The 19266-nt window shown below is 44.4% G+C and overlaps 2 protein-coding genes across 10 annotated transcripts in view; one reads left to right on the top strand and one right to left on the bottom strand.

Moving 5' to 3' along the window:
* Window positions 1-6910, bottom strand: part of pla2g6 (phospholipase A2, group VI (cytosolic, calcium-independent)) — a 225510-nt gene extending 218600 nt beyond the window's left edge. For all 9 annotated transcript variants that reach the window (XR_013844096.1, XR_013844097.1, XM_079998655.1 and 6 more), the window contains exons 1-5: window positions 6844-6910; window positions 6022-6249; window positions 4703-4912; window positions 2935-3115; window positions 294-481 (exon numbers count right to left, since the gene is read on the bottom strand). Coding sequence is in view for 7 of the 9 variants with exons in the window: in XM_079998655.1 (XP_079854781.1) it covers window positions 294-481; window positions 2935-3115; window positions 4703-4912; window positions 6022-6236 (794 nt within the window). In the remaining 2 variants the exon portion in view is untranslated. The remainder of the gene's footprint in view (window positions 1-293; window positions 482-2934; window positions 3116-4702; window positions 4913-6021; window positions 6250-6843) is intronic.
* A 2496-nt stretch (window positions 6911-9406) lies between these two features.
* Window positions 9407-17244, top strand: cbx6a (chromobox homolog 6a). The gene is made up of 5 exons (XM_079998530.1): window positions 9407-9564; window positions 10970-11013; window positions 11184-11249; window positions 13428-13494; window positions 14412-17244. Exons 1-5 carry the CDS (start codon window positions 9496-9498, stop codon window positions 15486-15488), a joined length of 1323 nt encoding a protein of 440 aa, XP_079854656.1. The 5' UTR covers window positions 9407-9495; the 3' UTR covers window positions 15489-17244.
* Window positions 17245-19266: the final 2022 nt, after the last annotated feature.

The following is a 19266-nucleotide window of genomic DNA, read 5'->3' on the forward strand; positions in this document are numbered from 1 at the left end:
TTTTGTAAAAACAGACAATTTCATATTTCATTTCATAAGATTATTACTTAAAACTTAAATTTTGCATGATTTTTGTAATTAAAATAAATAATTAATTCAGTAAGTAATAATAATAGTACTAAACAAATACTATACTACTGAAGATGACAGTACAGCCAAAACCCAGAAGGCTTTGTATGATCATTCTTTGTTGACAGTAAGACAATAGATTCACTGAAACCTGAGAAATAAGACACGGCACAGGAACCCACGTTTCGGAGTGGTACAACTTAAAATAGGTCATTCCCCCTCACCCCTTCTCGCTGTACTTTATGGCGGCGTGCACCGGGAAAGCCGTGGTGCCGATGACATCACACCTGGCTCCGCCCCCCAGCAGCGCGCTGACAGTCTCCGTCCGGCCGAGTCGACAGGCCACGTGGAGTGACGTCTCTCCGGAGCTGTTCAGCTCGTTCACGCCCGAGCACAGCCGAGAGCACAGCACCTGGAGGGGGGAGGGAAGGGGGGACAGAAGAGTGGGGAAGAAAAGGGAGAGGGGAGGGAAAAAATGTTGGGGGAGTTATTTGAGAAATTCTTGGAGTAGTTCAAGACTAATAATTTGGGCCCATAAATTCAAGAGAAATATTAATTGAAAATATTTAGCTGATGAACGATCGTGATTCTCATTACTAATGATTGCTTCTAAAATATTTATTGTGTGTAAAAATTTTATGAAAGCACCCAAAATATTGTCCAATCATTTGTATTAAAATTTATGAATGGATGAATGATCAATCGATCTTTATTGTCATTATTCTCAGAAAATTGAAATTGTGTTTGCCTGAAGCAACGGTTCAAACAGGAGTGGTTGGCTGGTGTGGTGTCCTCCTTCCTCAATCGACTGGCATAGATAGTGTCTAGGTTTGGGAGCTCCACCCCAACAATGTGTTGGGCCGCTTTCACCACACGATGCAGGTCCTTTGGCTCGGTGGCTCGGTGGCTCTGCAGCTGGCATACCACACGGTGGCACAGTTAGTCAGGATGCTCTTGATCATGCTCCTATAGAAATTTAGCCGCAATCTCTGTTGGAGCTGGGCCCGTTTCAGCTTCCTGAGAAACGAGAGTCTTTGTTGGGCCTTTTCAACCAAGTGTGAGGTGTTAGAGGTGCATGTCAGCTGTTTTTACAAATCTACTCCAAGGAACTTTTTGTTTTCCACCTTTTCCACTGGTTCCCCATGTATGTGGAGAGGGAGGTTGACTCTCGCCTTTTTTCTCCTGAAGTCTATGACCATCTCCTTAGTCTTAGAGGTTTTAAGGTCCAGGTCATTGCCCTTACACCACTCCGCTAGATTGTCTACCTCAAGCCTGTAGGCCGTCTCCTCATTATCCGAAATCAGCCAAACTATTGTGGTCTCGTCAGCAAATTCAATTATGGAGTTGGAGGCGTGGATGGGGGTATAGCCGTGGGTGAAGAGTGTGACGAGCATAAGGCTCAGCACACAGCCCTGTGGAGCTCCTGTGTTTAGAATGAGCGGAGGGGGTGTGGCTACCAATTTGGATGTGCTGTGGTCGCTCTGTGAAGAAGTACACGACCCAGGAGCACCGCGAGGAACCAAGGCCCAGGTAGTCCAGCTTGCTGACCAGTTCGTTGGGATGACATTGTAAAGTGCAGAGCTAAAGTTCACGAACTGCATCCTCACATAACGTTTTGGTTCCTCTAAGCGTCAGAGCGGTGTGGAGAGCAGCTGTGACGGAATCCTCTGTGGAGCGGCTTGCCCGGCAGGAAAACCGGTGCTTATCCCGATCAGGTGGGATGATGGTTTCCGATGTGTGAAAGCACGAGTTTTGGGCGCTGGAATGATGGTGGAGGATGGAGGATGTATTTATTTATTTATTTATTTATTTATTTATTTATTTATTTAAAAAAAATAAAAATAAAAAAGCATGCTGGAAAGGCAGCTTGTTGTCGTGAGAGGTTTACTATTTTAGTAAACACCTCTGTCAGATGATCGGCACATCTGAGCTGAGCACGAGCTGCTCGGCTTTCAGTACCGGGCCGGGCACGCCATCGGGGCCCAGCACTCCACCTGGGCCTGCCGCCTCATGTGCATTGACTTTCTTCAGGGTGGTCCTCACCTGGTGATGCTGTAAAAAACAGTGTCTACTCTCCGCCTTCACTGTCGGCTTGTGTGTGAAACCTGCCTGCTCACCTGACCTGAAAGCTGCATCCCGCTCCTTGACGATGGTCCTCACATTGCTATTTATCCACGGTTTTTGGTTGGGAAAAACCTTCTGTGTTAACACATTTTCTGTGCTTAAAGTTCATGTATCCTAGGACTAATCCAGCATATTTCTCAAGGTCTGCTCCTTCTGAAATCAAATCCCAGTCTGTGTTATCAAAGCAGGCTTGCAGCATTGAGGTGACTTTCTCAGACCACACTTGTACTGTCCTAATAGCAAATCTGTGGTGTGTGTGTGTGTGTGTGTGTGTTTGTGTGTGTGTTTGAACAGCTAGAACAGTCCACCAGGTTCAGAAAACTGCATTACTTTACTGTGATGATGCTTCAAATACAATATTTAACTATATCACAATATTAGGATATAGTCTCATATCACAATATAAATATTTTGTCCAGCCCTAACTCTATACCTCCTCTCCCCTGCAGGGAACTTTTCAGCGAATACACAATTTTCAACCTTAACCTTATCGTCCCAGGAAGGGAAATTTTGTTGCAGCAACAAGAAAAGACAGAACATAAGACACATAAACAACATCGAAGCCGCAGAAATCATTCAGTCTTCTTCCTCCACACCCAATCAAACCGGCTTTCAGCAATATCTTGACAAAAACATGTAATAACGCCTTGATTGCTTTATTTGTCGGTATTAAGAAGTAATAAGCTAGAGTAGAGAATGTGTGATGTGGATTGGTGAAGCAATTTGTGCGTGAGCCTGCACCTGGATGACGGTCGCAGAGTCCTGCTTGGCGGCGCAGTGCATGGGCGTGTCTCCGTTGCGGTCCTTGACGTCGGTTCGGGCCTGGCTCTCCTCCAACAGCTCCCTCACACATGCCACGTCGCCGCGCTCGCACGCCACGTGCAGCGGCGTCTGGCCTGCCGCGTCACGGGCGTTGATCTGACTGGGATGGAAGGGACGGGTAAATGTTGAATACATATGATAACTGTCGACACGTTAAGCAGGAATAATGTTTCACACGAGTCTGTAAATCCTAGGAGAGGATTCCGTGAATCCAAGGAGAAAATGACTAAATAAAGGATAGTTGGTTTTATTGGTATTTCTCTATCATATGGAATTATGGTTTTGAGTGACTTCTAAAAACTATACTAACCATGTTGCATGCTACGTAATTAATGGTCACACTATTTTTTGCTTTGAGAAGAAGCATCCTCTGCTTCGTATTTTTGTATATGGGCTGAGGCTACAAAAGCGAGCTTGTCATGCCAGAACTCTTCACAGCTCGATTTGGGGGAATTTTGATATACTTTGTGTAGTCATGGTCAACCACTGTCAGGCCGGACTCCTCCGTGTGTCAAAGTTCAAAAGAAAATTTCAAATTGTGATTTGTGGCTTTCCTATGTTGTACATGTTGTTGACAAAGATAAATATTTTTCTCTGCAATCTACATTAGTTAAAGTGGCAATCCGTAAACATATTTTGTAAAATAATCATCCCTTGGCTATTTAGCTGGGACTTTATAAGAAACAGGCCCTCAATGTATTTGCATTATGCAAGGATGTAACAGCATGAAATTTCACAGTATGGTACTGTATCTACCAAAATACCATGGTATACGGTATTCATTTTTCCCCCCTTTGTTTTCTGTATATTAAATTAATAAATGGTTTATATTTACAAATAAAAACAAGTGGTAAAGCCTCTGATGCAGCACAGGACAGGAAGGCGCTTGTCGGGGCTCTCAAATTCACAGGAGAGGCAAAATAAGTGACATACATATCAAAACCTGACTTATTTGCAAAATTGACGATGCAAACTCTAATTCACCTCATCTTATGTTGCCGCTGCGTGGAGGCTGATGGCCAAACATTGTAATAATCCATCCAATGAGTCATTTTGCCAAGCGCTGCGTTCCACCATCTTTGTTTGCACTTGCTCCCGTGCACACGCAATGCGAGTGTGTGTGGCGCTTGCGAAATGACTCATTGGTTGATTATTACAACGTTTGGCCGTCCGCTACCATGCAGCGGGAACATGAGGTGAGGGTGAATTAAAGTTTATATCCTCAATTTTGCAACATAAATGTAAACTGTGGGCACGGCATTACAGGGAAAGGCTTAAGAGTTCAGAACCGTGGTTGCTTGACACCGCGGTATACCATCCCTAACGTTATGCATGTGCTATACAGTATGTGCCTTTTCCATTGTCGGTGGCAAGGTCTGCCTTTCCCGGCAAGAGTGCAAGTATCGGACACATAAAACTTTCCATATGGATGAACATTCACAAAAAGTAAAAAAATAAAATTCCCACCATCTCAAGTAACCGAGGAAAAAAAAACAAAACAACAACAACCTCAAATCAATTGATCAGAAGAAGGCAAACTTGGAAAAAATAATGGATATAAACCTTAAAATCCTGGGTCACATAGTGTAATCCACCCAACAGAGACAATCTGATGGATTTCCGCTTTGATCAAACGTTTCATAACACCTGATAATACACTTAACCAGACACCACCTAAATGTTAAACCTTTGGATGTAGTTGTGCTTCAGGCACTCCCTCACGCCCCTGTCCACAGCGATGTGGGCGGAGCTCCAGTCTGGGTGGTTGCGGAGGCAGTCGACGATGGGCTGCGTGCTTTCGGCCTTCAGGGGGAGGGTCTCGTAGAATGGACGGAGCTTGAGGGCGTACTGCGGGAACCAGTTCATGGCGTCCTCTTCAGACGCCACCTGGAACAGCCTGGAAACGAGGGATGGATAGACAGATAGTGGGAAAAATGTTGGTGTCAAAGGTCACAGGACTAATAATAACTGTTTTCAGCTCTTGCTTCAGTAAACCGATTACGACTGGATTTATCTAAGTTCAATGTTTAAACCTATGTTTTAGGCCGGGCAAAATGACTCACCACCAAGATAAAGAGCTGTGTTGAAGTGAAGCTGCTCTGATAGAAAAATTGTCCTTTGTTCTAAATCCATAAGATGATCTCATGAGACCGTCAGCTGAAAGGGGGCAGATGTTGGACTAAACCAACCCCAATGAAGGTTAAAGGGAGCGATTTCTCCCATAATGAACAAAATGGAGACCAGTATAATTCGTCGGGTCCAGTTACAGTGCTGTACAAAGTTTGTGACCCCATTAGAATTTATGCATAAATTGGACAAAAACAAAAAAGAAGATAATAAAAAAGGATGAAGTCCTTGCTGCTCAAGGGGTTCACACCAGTTAATGAAAGCAAAGGCTCACATACCTCTGTTCCCAACATTTGATATTAGACCATTTTGCTCAATAAATCAATAAAAACAGTATAATGTTTTTGTGTCCTTTGTTTAATTGGGTTCTCTTCATCTATTTTGAGGACTGGGATGAAGATCTGATCACATTTTAAGTTCAGATTTGACAGAATCAGAATGATTTTAATTCGCCAGGTGCATTTACATGTACGAGGAATTCGTCATGGTGATTGTTGGTGCACATCTATAGAAGACTAGCATTTCAAAAAGCTTGACAGTCTTGAGAAATAGATAGATAGATAGATAGATAGATAGATAGATAGATAGATAGATAGATAGATAATATAAAGTAATAAAAAATAAATTATGCGGGAATTATGAAAATTCCAAAGGATTCACAAACCTTCCAGCACCACTGTATGTACAAATCCCTCTTCATTGTAAATGCAGAGGCCTTAGATTAAGAAACTGCAATAAGTTTATGTCCATTTAGAACAAAAGGAATAGGTTATTTAGCGTCATAGGTTACCGCTTATATATTGTATGTATGTTTGTACACATACAATAAATAGTTTTCCATTCTCGTGTCAACTGTAACACCGTGGCATCAACACCGACCTGAGAGCCATGGTCGGCGTCTCCGGACACATGAGGACACAGTCCCATGATTGGCAGGCCGGGTCTCGGTACAGAACCATGCGTCCCTCCACTTTCAGTCTGACTTTTCCTGCGGCGCCGTAGTCGGACAGCGGCACGTCCTTGACGCGGTACGGGTTGGAGAAGAGGTTGGACACCGAGGACACCGTGTCCAACAGGCGACCAAGGAACTGCATCTTTCCCCGTTACCTTTGGACAGAAGAAAGTCGCCGTCGAGGAGACAAAACGAGACTTCAGGCAGCGTATTTTCTCCGACAAGGCGTAAGGGCGATTCAACAGTAAAGGAATAAACGAATACATTGATCACAACATTTGGGTTTTTCCTCTTTAATAACACCGTAGCAAGGGATCCGCCAAATCTGTGTCACTGCGAGTATGTGGTCGAACTAAAAATAAATACGTTTGCAATTATTCACTGCACTTTCCGTTTCTTGAGAGATGGGGGGCGGCGGTAGCACTTTATGAAGTCATATAGACTGGACAGACAGACAGACAATTGTATCAGGGCACCGGACACGAAAAGTGGCTTTAACTTGGAATACTTTCAGTGGATTTAAGGAAAAATGTCCAAACTGAAGAAGCTAAGTCGTTCCAAACAGCATCAATGGGAGTGTTGTCCGCAGCGCCAATGACGCCGTTCGAACACTGTAGTCACGGGCCATTGACAATCACTTTGAACGCGCACACGGGTCGTACTTTCATCATCCCGAATACACAGACATGTTAAACACACATATTAAATAATTATCCCTGCTGCGATTACTGCCGTTTGGCGCTACCTACCCGCTCAGACCACCTGATCGGATTAGCGGAGACTGACGCTGCGAGTCGCTGACTTCTGACATCCGGGTGTGTCCGCAGTCAAACTTGCTGCCAAGAGCAATTGACGCACGCTTCAGCCAATCAGAGCTCAGGGTTTAACATGAGGGGGCGGGGGCTATAAATAACACTTTTAATTTGAAACGTTATTTATCTGTCTTTGAAATAGTCACGAAGATAGATGATTTTATTTCTCCCCATGTATTTCATACAGTGTTTAATATTAGTAAGTAATTAATAATTTTCTTTAGATTTCCTTTTTGACCTTTTTATTTATTTCTGTATTTCTGAATTTATTTTTTTAATAATTCGTTTGTTTGTTTGATTGTTTATGTATTTGTATCTTTGTTTGTTGGTTTATTTATGTTTATTTTATTTACCCTCGTAATAAAAGGTTAGGGTTGCAAGTCACAATCTTATATCTACTGTCAGGGTGAGAAAAAACGGAACCTATCTTACCTCTTTGTTTGTACAATTTTGATCAATTAAAAACGCCCCACAAAGAACTCCACCACACCAATTTACACTATATTATAAATATATATTATATATTATTTTGAAGTTATAAATGGTTAAGTACAGTATATGTCTCATCAATTTCGGAAGCATAGCTATTCCCTGGTCAACTTGAAATGAAATAAAAGAAACAGTCTTTATTTATCACGCAACACACCACACTACAACACATGCTTGCACACACACACACATGCACATGCTTTGATGGTGGCCGGTGAAATGGATCCTCTGCTTTTGACCCATCCTGGGTTGTCCTTCCTCTGGGGGCACAGCCAGGAGCAGTGGGCAGCATACGTGGACGCGCCCGGGGACCAGGTGATAAATGTCCATCGCTGGTCAGACAATGATGGGTGCATGTTTTTGGTGGGGGTCCTTACTGACATGAGGTGGAGGAAACCCCATGTGAACACGGGGAGAACATGCAAACTCCACACAGAAAGGCTCCTATTTGGGAGATAACCCGCCGGAGCACGGTGCCAATGGCAATAGTGACGTTGGTTTATTTGTCAGAGAAGTAATTTGAGCCATAGAATTGGATATGAACTGACTGGCGCACACCCTAGTCCCACGCATTACCCTGCTGATGCATTCCCTGGCAACGTGGTGCACTCCTGTTCCTTTACTGTGTGCACTTCATGGTAATTTGAACCCCCATCTCACACATGCACGCGCACGCGCACACACACACACACACACACACACACACACAAGGAATAAAACGGGTTGGAGACAATGAAACTTCAGCAGAGATGTAAATCTTAACACAAAACAACACCATAAATAACTCTCCTGCTTCCTATCCATTACAGAGGCTCAACACAATCACTTATCAACGTCAACACATTAAAGGCAACGGCAGTGTGTTTTACATAAACGTCTGATAGACCATAGATAGAGGATATAGGATTATAGAATATATATATATATATAGATAGATAGATGGATGGATGGATGAATAGGTAGGTAGATAGATAGATAGATAGATAGATAGATAGATAGAGGGAGGGAGGGAGGGAGGGAGGGAGGGAGGGATGGATGGATGGATAGATAGATAGATAGATAGATAGATAGATAGATAGATAGATAGATAGATAGATAGATAGATAGACAGGTAGGTAGGTAGATAGATAGATAGATAGATAGATAGATAGATAGATAGATAGATAGATAGATAGATAGATAGACAGATAGACAGATAGATAGACAGATAGATAGATAGATAGACAGACAGACAGACAGGTAGATAGATAGATAGATAGATAGATAGATGGATGGATAGATAGATAGATAGATAGATAGATAGATAGATAGATAGATAGATAGATAGATAGATAGATAGATAGATAGACAGGTAGGTAGATAGATGGATGGATAGATAGATAGATAGATAGATAGATAGATAGATAGATAGATAGATAGATAGATAGACAGGTAGGTAGATAGATGGATGGATAGATAGATAGATAGATAGATAGATAGATAGATAGATAGATAGATAGATAGATAGATAGATAGATAGATAGATAGATAGATAGATAGATAGATAGATAGATAGATAGATAGATAGATAGACAGGTAGGTAGGTAGATAGATAGATAGATAGATAGATAGATAGATAGATAGATAGATAGATAGATAGATAGATAGATAGATAGATAGATAGATAGACAGATAGACAGATAGATAGACAGATAGATAGATAGATAGACAGACAGACAGACAGGTAGATAGATAGATAGATAGATAGATAGATGGATGGATAGATGGTGTGTGTCAGGGTATTTGTACTCCCACTTCAGTAAAAGCTCTGAGACCTATTTCCGCGCCCATCCCTGTTGACCTTTGACCTTTCCACATCGTTTCCCGCGTGTCATCGCCGTTGCCATGACGACCGGAGCTGCCGGCCACGTGACGCGGAGCGGCGAGCCCTGCCTCTGGCTCCGTGCGGCCGCAGCCTCCTCCACCCGCCGCCCGTAGCACCCCAGCCAGCCCCACAGACCGGCGGCTCCAGGCCAGGGAACACGGACCACCCGCCCGGAGAAGCTGCTCGCCTTGCCGGAGACCCAGAGACGCGAGGTCGGCGGGAGCCGGGCATGAAAGATGGAGCTCTCCGCGGTCGGTGATCGCGTTTTCGCCGCGGAAGCCATACTGAAGCGCCGCGTCCGCAAGGTACGGCAGACCCCGCGTCTTTCCTGGTGCTGGGATGTTGGCTGGCAGGGTCCGCCACACACACACACGCACGTATACACACATACATACATACATACATACATACATACATACACGCACGCACGCACGCACGCACACACACACACACGGGACATGTTTATTTAGCGTTGCGGTGCTGTACAGGGCTAGTGTTTCTATTTGATTCAGTGGTTTTTTACTGATATTAATTGAGGTCAAGCGCTAAGCGGCTGGTACACTGAGGCTGAGAGTAACAACTAGGACACAAAGAAGGAGACAGTGGAGCTAATGGAGGGGCCTGATGTGCTTGCAAGCTAACAGCAGCTACAGCTAAATGCTAACAGCCCCGATGGAAAGAGTGGATGATAATAATAATAATAATAATAATAATAATAATAATAATAAAATAGTAATTATAACAACAACAACAACAACAACAATAACCTCCTCATGCCGGTTTCCCGAATGATTTCTGGGCTGTCTAACTGGGGGAGAAACGTATTCCCTCAGTTTGGAGTGGATGGTTCGAAAGAAATACACGTTGTCATGAACGCCACAGGGTTTCTGCTGCTCCTTTAAAATAAGTCTTAAAATGCCTTGAATTAACCTTTTTCAACACAAGATAACACTTTGTTACTTCCCTGGGGGGAATTCAGTTACCCGTATAAACGCATCTTGCAGTAAATAATATTAAATAGTCTGATATGTGAAATGAGGTCTCACTTTCATGCACATTTTGTCAGATTTTTATTTTAGAGAATTTAGGCGGAATGTTTCAGTGTTGTGCCGTCAGATCTGTAAAGAACGCTTGCTTCAAATTGTAAGCGCATCTAACTCGAAGGAAGTGTTTTCAGAGCGTCTGCAAGTCCTTAAATAAGTTAAAAAAGCATTAGATTTACCCGTGATACCTGCAGAGGCACCAGGTTTGTATCGCCTTGGAACCGATAACATATCCCAAAATAACCATCACTCCATGACAGAACGGTTGGTGGTGAGTTTTTTTTATTTTATTTGACAAAAATTAAATAACTTAAGTTGAACAAAGTAGGAAATGTCAACGTAGACTTGGTAGACATGAGTTGTATTGTCAGTACTTTTAACATTATTGTGATTGTTCAATATTTTTTGACAGTAAAGAAGCCAACATAAGTGTTTAATGTAGTAGTGTTTAATAAGTGAATACGTCGTCTACTGCTCACATTCCCGTATTTAATCAAAGTTTCGGTCTGATAGCACCTTCACCTGTCTTCGCAAATGGTTGAATAAGTAAAAGTTCACGAATTACGATAGCACTGTGCAGAGTTTTACACTTCAAAAACCAAGTTAACTTACAAAATAATAATATATATTTTTTTAAATAAACCTTTTTGCAAACTTTTCTTTGCAGGGTCAACTTGAGTACCTAGTTAAATGGAAAGGATGGGCACTGAAGTAAGTACCACTTTGTACTGCATGTGTTGAATGGCCGTTTCTCCCTCCGGTCAGTTGTCTTGTTGTATGTAAAGAGGTCGTAGCGAGTCGTCACGTCCCCCCGTCAAACTTGAATCCAGGCCCAATCCTTTGCCGCTCACCCCGCTGACGTCCTGCTTCATTTTGTACAGGCACAGCACCTGGGAGCCGGAGGAGAACATTCTGGACGACCGGCTGATCCTGGGCTTCGAGCAGAAGTGAGTGCCACTCCGCCACCTCATAAGGGAATCGCATACCTACAAAACAACACGACCAAAATGGTTTATACCCGGAGCTGTCGCAGTGACGTCATCACCTTATTGGTTATTCGAGCAGATTGGGATCTTTAGCGATGAAATCGTTAGATTCCACAACCGTATGTTTGCATCCAAATTTAAGGGGAATTTGAAACCATTTCGCAATAAATAGTTTCCATCAGGTGTGTTGATAAAACCAGTCTGCCCGAATTGTTTATGGCCCCGGTGGCTCTTCTTTGGGAGGTAGACATGTATTATTACAGGTTTTATTCATAAAATGACAAAAAATGTAAATCAAATTGTTTATTTGAATTTGTTATTTGACTTTTTTTTTTATTGGCCTCTAAAATGTAATGATGGCGATCATTGAGCTGTAACCTGGCTTTTTCTCTTTGCAAGTGTCAGATCTCCACCCAGTGAGAACCAGATGTGATCTAATTCCAGATGAAGTTGAGTCTGGTTAAATTGACCACTCAGGTATTCTGGGAATCACTTGCTTAAGTGGGGATCACTCCCACCCAACGCTTTTTGGATGAAAGGACATCTATATGTCAACGCTAAATCCCGCGTAAATTGGGTTTAAAAGTGAAAGCGTAGCACAGGTCAGTGATTAGACAAAGTAGACGTATTTCTGATGTTTATAGTGATGACATTTCACTATTATTAATGTTTTGGTTGTCAGGGCAACATTATTGCTTAGAACATACGAGAAAATGAACTTCAAATAAGATGTTTTTCAGTCCGTCTTGAAGAGGACGCTCTGTTTAGTTCTGTGAGCCAACAGGTGGGGCTGTCACGGCCCATGTTTTGGTCTCATGTAGACGTCGGAAAATAAAAGTAAGTACATCCGCGATAGAAACGCACAATTTTAATTGGTTTTGTTTGGAGAAACGCGCAGCGGATGGCGTGCCGCAGCCTACAGTCTGTCCACCACAGGCAGTAGAATGAATTTTTGAATGGTAACATTTCCATCGTCTGCAGTTTCTACGCGGACCTTTGGTATTAATTCTTCTTTCTTCAAAAAGATTTGTGCTGGTCTGTGAAGCCAACAGAGCTGTTCCTGGCGGCACTCGTTATTTCTCCAGCCTTGGGTGGAGTTACTCAGACGGCGGGCGGTTCTAATTCTAATGAAGCCCCATATGGTGTAGGAAGGGAATCGCAAATCTCAACGTATGTTTGAAACAGGCAGCTCACAACAAACTGACTGGGTTGTCTTGTTTCACAGTTTGTGTGTTAGTAGACCCATCAGACCCAAACGTATGTGCACGAGCAGCGAGAAAGGGGGTTTTCCATCACAAGTCACAAGTTAGTTAAAATGTAATGTTTTCCGCATGCTTTCAGAAGTGGTATGTAAGTATTCTACCAGTGGCAGTTAAAAAACACTCTACCTCGTGGGTAAAATGGGTTCATTTTCCGACTCTTGATTCTGCTCCTTCCTCTTTCTGCCTGTCTGTCTGCTCAATCCTTTCTTCTGCTGCTGCTGCTTCGACTCCAGAGCTTAGTGCTGCGACCTTTACAGGAAATTAAAAAAAAAAAACGGTCACACAGAGCGTCTGGAAAGTGTCTTTAAAACTATCAGCGCGTCCGTTTTCAGAGTCTTTGATCCCTCTCGCTCTCTCTCTCTCTCGCTCGCGCTCGCTCTCTCTCTCTCTCTCTCTCTCACATAACACAGTGACTACTACAAAAAGTCTTTCAAATGTAGTATTTGTTTTCCCTGAAGACTCATCACAGGCCGAGACATGAAAATGGAAAATTCTCATACTTTTATTTGTTAAATGCTCCATGCTCTTTTTAAAGAACATCATTTACTCACTCAAACTGACTTTAGGGGTTTAATGGTAACCAAGTTATGTAAAAAAAACATGTATTTTCTCTCTATTGTGATTTTTCTTGTTTAGCATTTATTTTCACGTTTCATTGTTGACGGGGGAAATGGAAGACAAGTGTTCCCTGTTAGTTAAATATCCACGGCGGGGAAACAGTGGAATGAGCTATTTTCTTTGGCGTGACCCATATCTCCCTCTCCAGGAAGTCCTTGGCTCAATGTGATCTGGAAACCTTGGTGTTCTCCTATCTGTTAATCTGCTCTCTGTCAACCCTTGTTTTTTGTTGTTGTTTTTTTTTTTTTTTTTTTATTAGGGAGCGTGAACGAGAGATGCACGGGCCGAAGAAACGCGGTCCCAAACCCAAAACCCTTGTCATGAAGGTACTCTTCATAGCTTTGAAATCCAATTATTGGTGATCGGTTATATAGATCAATCATTGGTATATATTCATTGTATTTGGTGTTAATTGACACACTTTATAGATGGAGGAAAAGCCTGCCATTTTGCCAAAAAGTTTAAAGTGTTAAATAAACAAATTGTGATTGATACCTATTGTGTTGTAAGATTCATGTCGAAAGTTGTGATTGCAGCAGCTGTGTGGGACTTTTTTTTAAATTTATTTTTAATTTAATTTTAAAACGTTTTACTGGAACTGCGTTGCAGCACAGGTAAAAAAATGACCCATTCGATTTTTTTTTTCTTCTTTTTTTTTTTTCTTCTGAATTGGTTCACACATGCACACACACACATAGCACAAGAAAACAGGATGAAGCACTGACATTTAAAAGATCTGTGTTAGTGGGGAAATTGTGAGAATTATATTTATAGTGTCAATTCAGGGTAAGCTCTGTGACAGTCTCAGCTTGCTGTCATGTGCATGCTCACTTGATCTGAGAAAACCACAAGAAATAGCAAAAGTTGAATGTAGGGAACAAGGTGGCCATTGTGAATTTAACACTAGACAGCGAGACATTTAATGTGTTGTGGTACTTTATGTAGAGGTGAGGCCGGATATTAAAATTCAGCGCCACCTCTGGGGTATTCAATGGCCCAGAAATGTAGGTTTCAAAAAATAAAAAGTTATCTCAGAAAAATACAACTTCCTGTTATATAATAAAGTACTACTACTTACGTATTTTAGTATTATCCCCCTTTCTGAAGACTATTCAGCCGGGGATGCCAGACGGAAATGGGACAGATTCTCCTCCAGGCAACCTGCTTCAGTGAAAGATGTGACCACACGCAAACAGGTCCTTTTCATAGAAAACACTCGATCAATTCCTGTCTCCTTCCTCAGGCTCGTGCTCAGAAAGGGGAGAAGAGTGCGGCAACCTCAAGCCCTCGCCAGAGCACACGCCGCCCCTCTGCCTCCATCCGTCCGCCGCCTCCTTCCTCAGCTCCTTCTTCCTCTTCTTCTTCCTCCGCCACGGCTCCCTCGCCCAAACTCAACTCCCTGGCGGCGACCCACAAGCTGAAAAAAGACATTCGGCGCTGCCACCGAATGTCCCGGCGTCCTCTGCCTCGCTCGGACCCCACGGCGCCGCCCTTCTCCGGCCCCGGCGGGTTTCCTTCCCGTCCGCACGTCTCTCCCTTCTCAGAAACCGTCCGGATCCTCAATCGTCGGGTCAAACCCCGCGAAGTCAAGCGGGGTCGCATCATCCTCAACCTGAAGGTCATTGACAAGCCAGGCCGGGGCGGCCGGGGCGCTCAGACCAGCCGCCAGAATATCCCGTCCCGCAACCGCATTGTGGGGAAGCGGCAGGGTGATGCCCCCTACAGGCCCTTCCAGCCCCCTCTGAAGATGCTGGGCTTCCCCATGTACGGGAAGCCCTATGGGCTGCAGTGCTCGGGGCCCGGGTCCTTCTGCTCTGTCCAGGGCTCCGGGGCTGGACCCAGGGACTCCAGCACCTCCCGGCACCAGCCGCCCTGCGCCCTCTCTGGTTCCAGCAAATCTCCCGCCATTGCTCAGCCCGCTACAGCTGCCTCTGCGGGAGGGTCCGCCACTAGCACCACTCCCCAGGCACCGGTCTGTTCTCAACCCAAACCCAGCCAGCCAAACTCAGAGCCCCAGAAAAGCCCCAACCTCGCTGCCAAGGCGTCCGCATTCCCACCGGCCTCCCCACCCCTCTCCTCCCCTCCCGGTGAGCCCCAGAGGGTCCCCGCCGAGGGCGACCCGGACTGGAGACCTGAGATGGCACCGAGCTGCGAGGATGTGGTGGTCACCGATGTCACCACCAACCTGCTCACGGTCACCATAAAGGAGTTCCCCTCCCACTCCTCCCGCCCAGCCTCCCCCTCCGCTGCCACCTCCGAAAACGCCACCCCACCCATCCCTGGCGACGCCACTGAAGAGCCCTCCTCTCCCAAGCCATAAGAAGACGAGAGGGTAGGAGGTTGTAAAGAATCTTGCCAATGTTGCCACTTTGGTCCCTTCTTCCCTGCTCCTCTCAACGTCCATACTGATGATCAATGAAGTGTCATTTTAAACCGCCCAGCCATTGAATAATTATCATATAAGAGCATATTTTTGGAATAGAGGTGTATAAATTCCACATGGGGGGTGGGGGTAGATAATACGCCCTCCATTTTCACTTAAATTGCCATATTTTGTTCACTTGCACAGCACTGACTTTTTAAGAGACTCTTTCCAAACTCGGTTGGAAACGTTTTGTTTTGTTTTTCTTGTTACTTCGGGCATGCTGCGCTACGCTTGTTTGGTGTAATAGTTATTGTCCAAAAACTAAAACTCCCACCAACCTGTGCTGCGGGGGAATGTTATCAAGCACACTTAGTGTAAATGAAAGGAAAGGATGCTATTTTGATATAAGCTCTGCCCCGAGGGTTTGTGTTTACTGCCTTCGGGCATTTAGCCTATTACCCAAACCCCTCCCCCCTCCCCCCCAGGAGTCCAACTAACTTGTTAGCGATCAAACCGGTGGTGTGTTTTCGCACTTGCACAGTTGCCGTCAGACACGTTGCGTCAACACAGCAATGTCAGTGTGACCTGCTTGACTGCAATTGAAAAGCAAATTCTTCTACGTGGTTCCTCCCAAAGGCTCAGACGAATACATTTGAACGAGCGCTTGCGTGCACGCACCCCAGAGACAACGCAGCGGCTCGGTCTGATGTCAAAGCTGCTCTCGCTTGCTTTGTTTCGTTTGCTTCACTGCGTCAAATGACGCACACCCACCTCTGTCGCTCCTGCAATGTCCGCCAAGACTCTAAACTGGCCTGGTTTTTAAGTTGGTGATTATAACGACCACGTGCCGCTTGGTTTCCCTGGCCTCCGTCTTGTGCCACATTTGAGCTGTTTTGGGCGACTCCGGAGGGCTTTCCTGGAGGGGAACCGAGAGCCACTGAACAGGTCTTTTATAGCCCCTCCAAAGCTTTGTTCTGGCTTGTGAGAACCAAGAGGGACCGCTGAAAGAACGGCTTCCGCCCGGTTTTGCGCAGCATTCTGGTGCTTCTGTTGTCGTGGTCAGTGGATTCTCTAGAAGCGCTTTTTTTTCTTTTCTTTTCTCGCTCCAGTTAGTCGACCCTTGCTGTTTTTTACGACCTTTAAGCGTGGAGCTTTTCTCCCAGATCCGGAGTGGGGGTGCATTTCTCCCACAATGACCCCATTAATTTGATGTCTGCTCAGTGCGGTGATGGAAAAGAGGAGGAAGGTCTCTGAGTTTGGGCCGCCCAGACCCTATCCACATAAGTCCACAGCGCCGCAGGCCTCAGCGGTCACTCCGGCACACTCCCTCTGGCGTTTTCAAGACTTCTGGATCCTCCAAAATAATTTGACTCTGTACGCTGGATGTGTGCTGGGGTGGGGGCGGGGGGCGGTGAAAGCTTTTCACTCATTTTTATCGTCTTGAAATATTCAGTGTCATTTAAGAAAACAAACTAACCATCCATGATTCGCCACAGAATTCAACATGCGATGAGTGGAAGGTGGCAACGTAGCAAGCGGTGCTCAGAGGATCAGCGCCGTTTGAGTGCCGCTGCAAGCATCCTCCTGTAACGGGAGCTCCTGTGAAAGTCGTTCCCTCCGTAGAGAGAGCCCACGCTTGGGGAGCCACGTTATGTCAGACTTGCGAGGACTTTCATGACGTAGACAAGTTTGTCAGACAGTTTTCATGTAGTTAAAAGGAAAAAAAAACAATAAGTGGGTATACCACTGTTACGAACCACCAAGGAAAAACGAGTGATCCTGGTGCTTTAATTAACTTTAAATGGTGAAGCAAATGAGATCATTGAAATATGGATAATTATATACAATCATTATGACTCAATTAGTAAATGATTAAAACTCGCCCACCATTTTTTGTCAGTCTTGGCAACCAACAGCTGATCTAAACGTCTGCGTCAGGCGCTGTGACACGTTGGCTTTTTCCACAACACAATGGGATATTAAATACAAATACAGTAGTAGCACATGAAGCATAAAATGCTTCATGTGCTAATGCATAACGTTCTATTTCCATTCTCATCTCCAGGATCTGCAAGTCTTGGATGCCTGGGGTTAAAACAAAGCAAACGACCGCGTACGAGATAAAATAGTACGGTCACAACCGCCCGGTCCTGTTGTGGTGAGAAATGATTCCCGGCCAAACATCGACCAGGCAGTTGCATTCCCAGCCAAGAACGTAGCAGCGTCCGCATTGCGCCCAAAACACCAGCGTCTCGACGCTTACTTCTCTGAGACGCTGGTTCGAGCCTGCGCCTCCGAGCTCGACCCCGGGGTGGCCCCCGCTAAGAGCTCCGGCACATAACGGCTGAGAAGGGGGGGTCGTCCGCTGGTCCTTATCCGCCAGCTCATATACTGAGCTCAGCCTAACTACTTGAAAGCGCTGCATTTAAAACCCGCTAACTTATAAACAGCCACGGCCGTTATCCGGTGCTACCCGCCGTCTCCAAGGATCCTCCCGCCTCTCCGTGTCTGGTGTGTCCATGTGTGTTTTCCGATATTTAAAATCTTCCGAATGTGTTGCCTTATCGCCGCTCTGTTCTGCCGCGTGGCACGGCGGGCGACGTCCCCCCCCGCTCGGTGTCCACCGTACTGCAAATAAAAAAACAATAAAATAATCTTCTGAATCACATCTGATTTGCCTTAAAACTCCAGGGTGCAGAGATGACCTATCTCAAACAGCAATACCGTCTCTCTCTCTCGCTCTCTATCCTACCTCTCTCTCTCTCTCTCCATCCCCCGCCTTCTCCCTCTCTCTTTCTCTCTCTCACGCTCACTCTCTGTCTGTGTCCCTCTCCTCTCTCTCCGTCTCTCTGTGTCTCTCTTTCTCTGTGTGTGTCTCTCATGCGTGGGCGAGGAAGGTGTCGCCTGCTCTCCTGCCGCGCCATGCAGATGGTTCCAGTCGTCATACCTTGTCAATACTCTCCTTGCAAAGAGTTTTATCCCAAAGCCAAATATTCACTGTTTTTTGGGGGGAAATCACATTGTGATTGGCGAGGTGGAATCTGAATAAGAAATTCAAAGTTCATAAAAAAACATTTGGTGTAATATGGTTCAAAAGGACGAGTGCAAATCCAAACGCTCCTGAATCCTGGCTAATTTCGAGGTTTACAGAGTGATATTATATTAATAAAAAAATAAAAACACTGAAATTAAGGATATATTTTTTTTGTTCTCCAAGTGGAAGTATTTGAAGTTTGGGATAGAACTTTGAACACGTCGTATTGTAAACCTTTAAATGGTAAATAGAAGAGACTCGTGCGATGTTTTCAACCGCTCAATAATGTTTTCAACAGCTGATCTGACGGGGTAGCACAAATCAGTTTTGTGGCCTCTCTCTCTAATAGGGCTCTTGATTTAACTCCTCTTTTTTAATATTCATTTCTTAACTTGTTATTTTGCTATGAAATTGTTTCACTTATATGTGTAATGTAATTTTAAGTGATAGATGTGGCGCTCAATGGGGGAGGAGGGGGAAAAAAAAGAAGGATTCTGCTTTGTTTTAGAGTAGTTGATGAACGAATTAAATCGTGCATTTCAGATGTGACTCCCTACCACCCTTTGTATTGTATTTGAATACTCTTTTGAATTATGCATAATGTTGTAAATGTGATTTACACTTGTATTTTGTTTCCTCTGTTTTACATTTTATTTTAAGTAGTCCAATATGCGTTTGATTTGGAAGGGAAACTCCGAC

The sequence above is a fragment of the Zeus faber genome, assembly GCF_960531495.2.
Source record: "Zeus faber genome assembly, chromosome: 4".
NCBI classification, from domain to species: domain Eukaryota; kingdom Metazoa; phylum Chordata; class Actinopteri; order Zeiformes; family Zeidae; genus Zeus; species Zeus faber.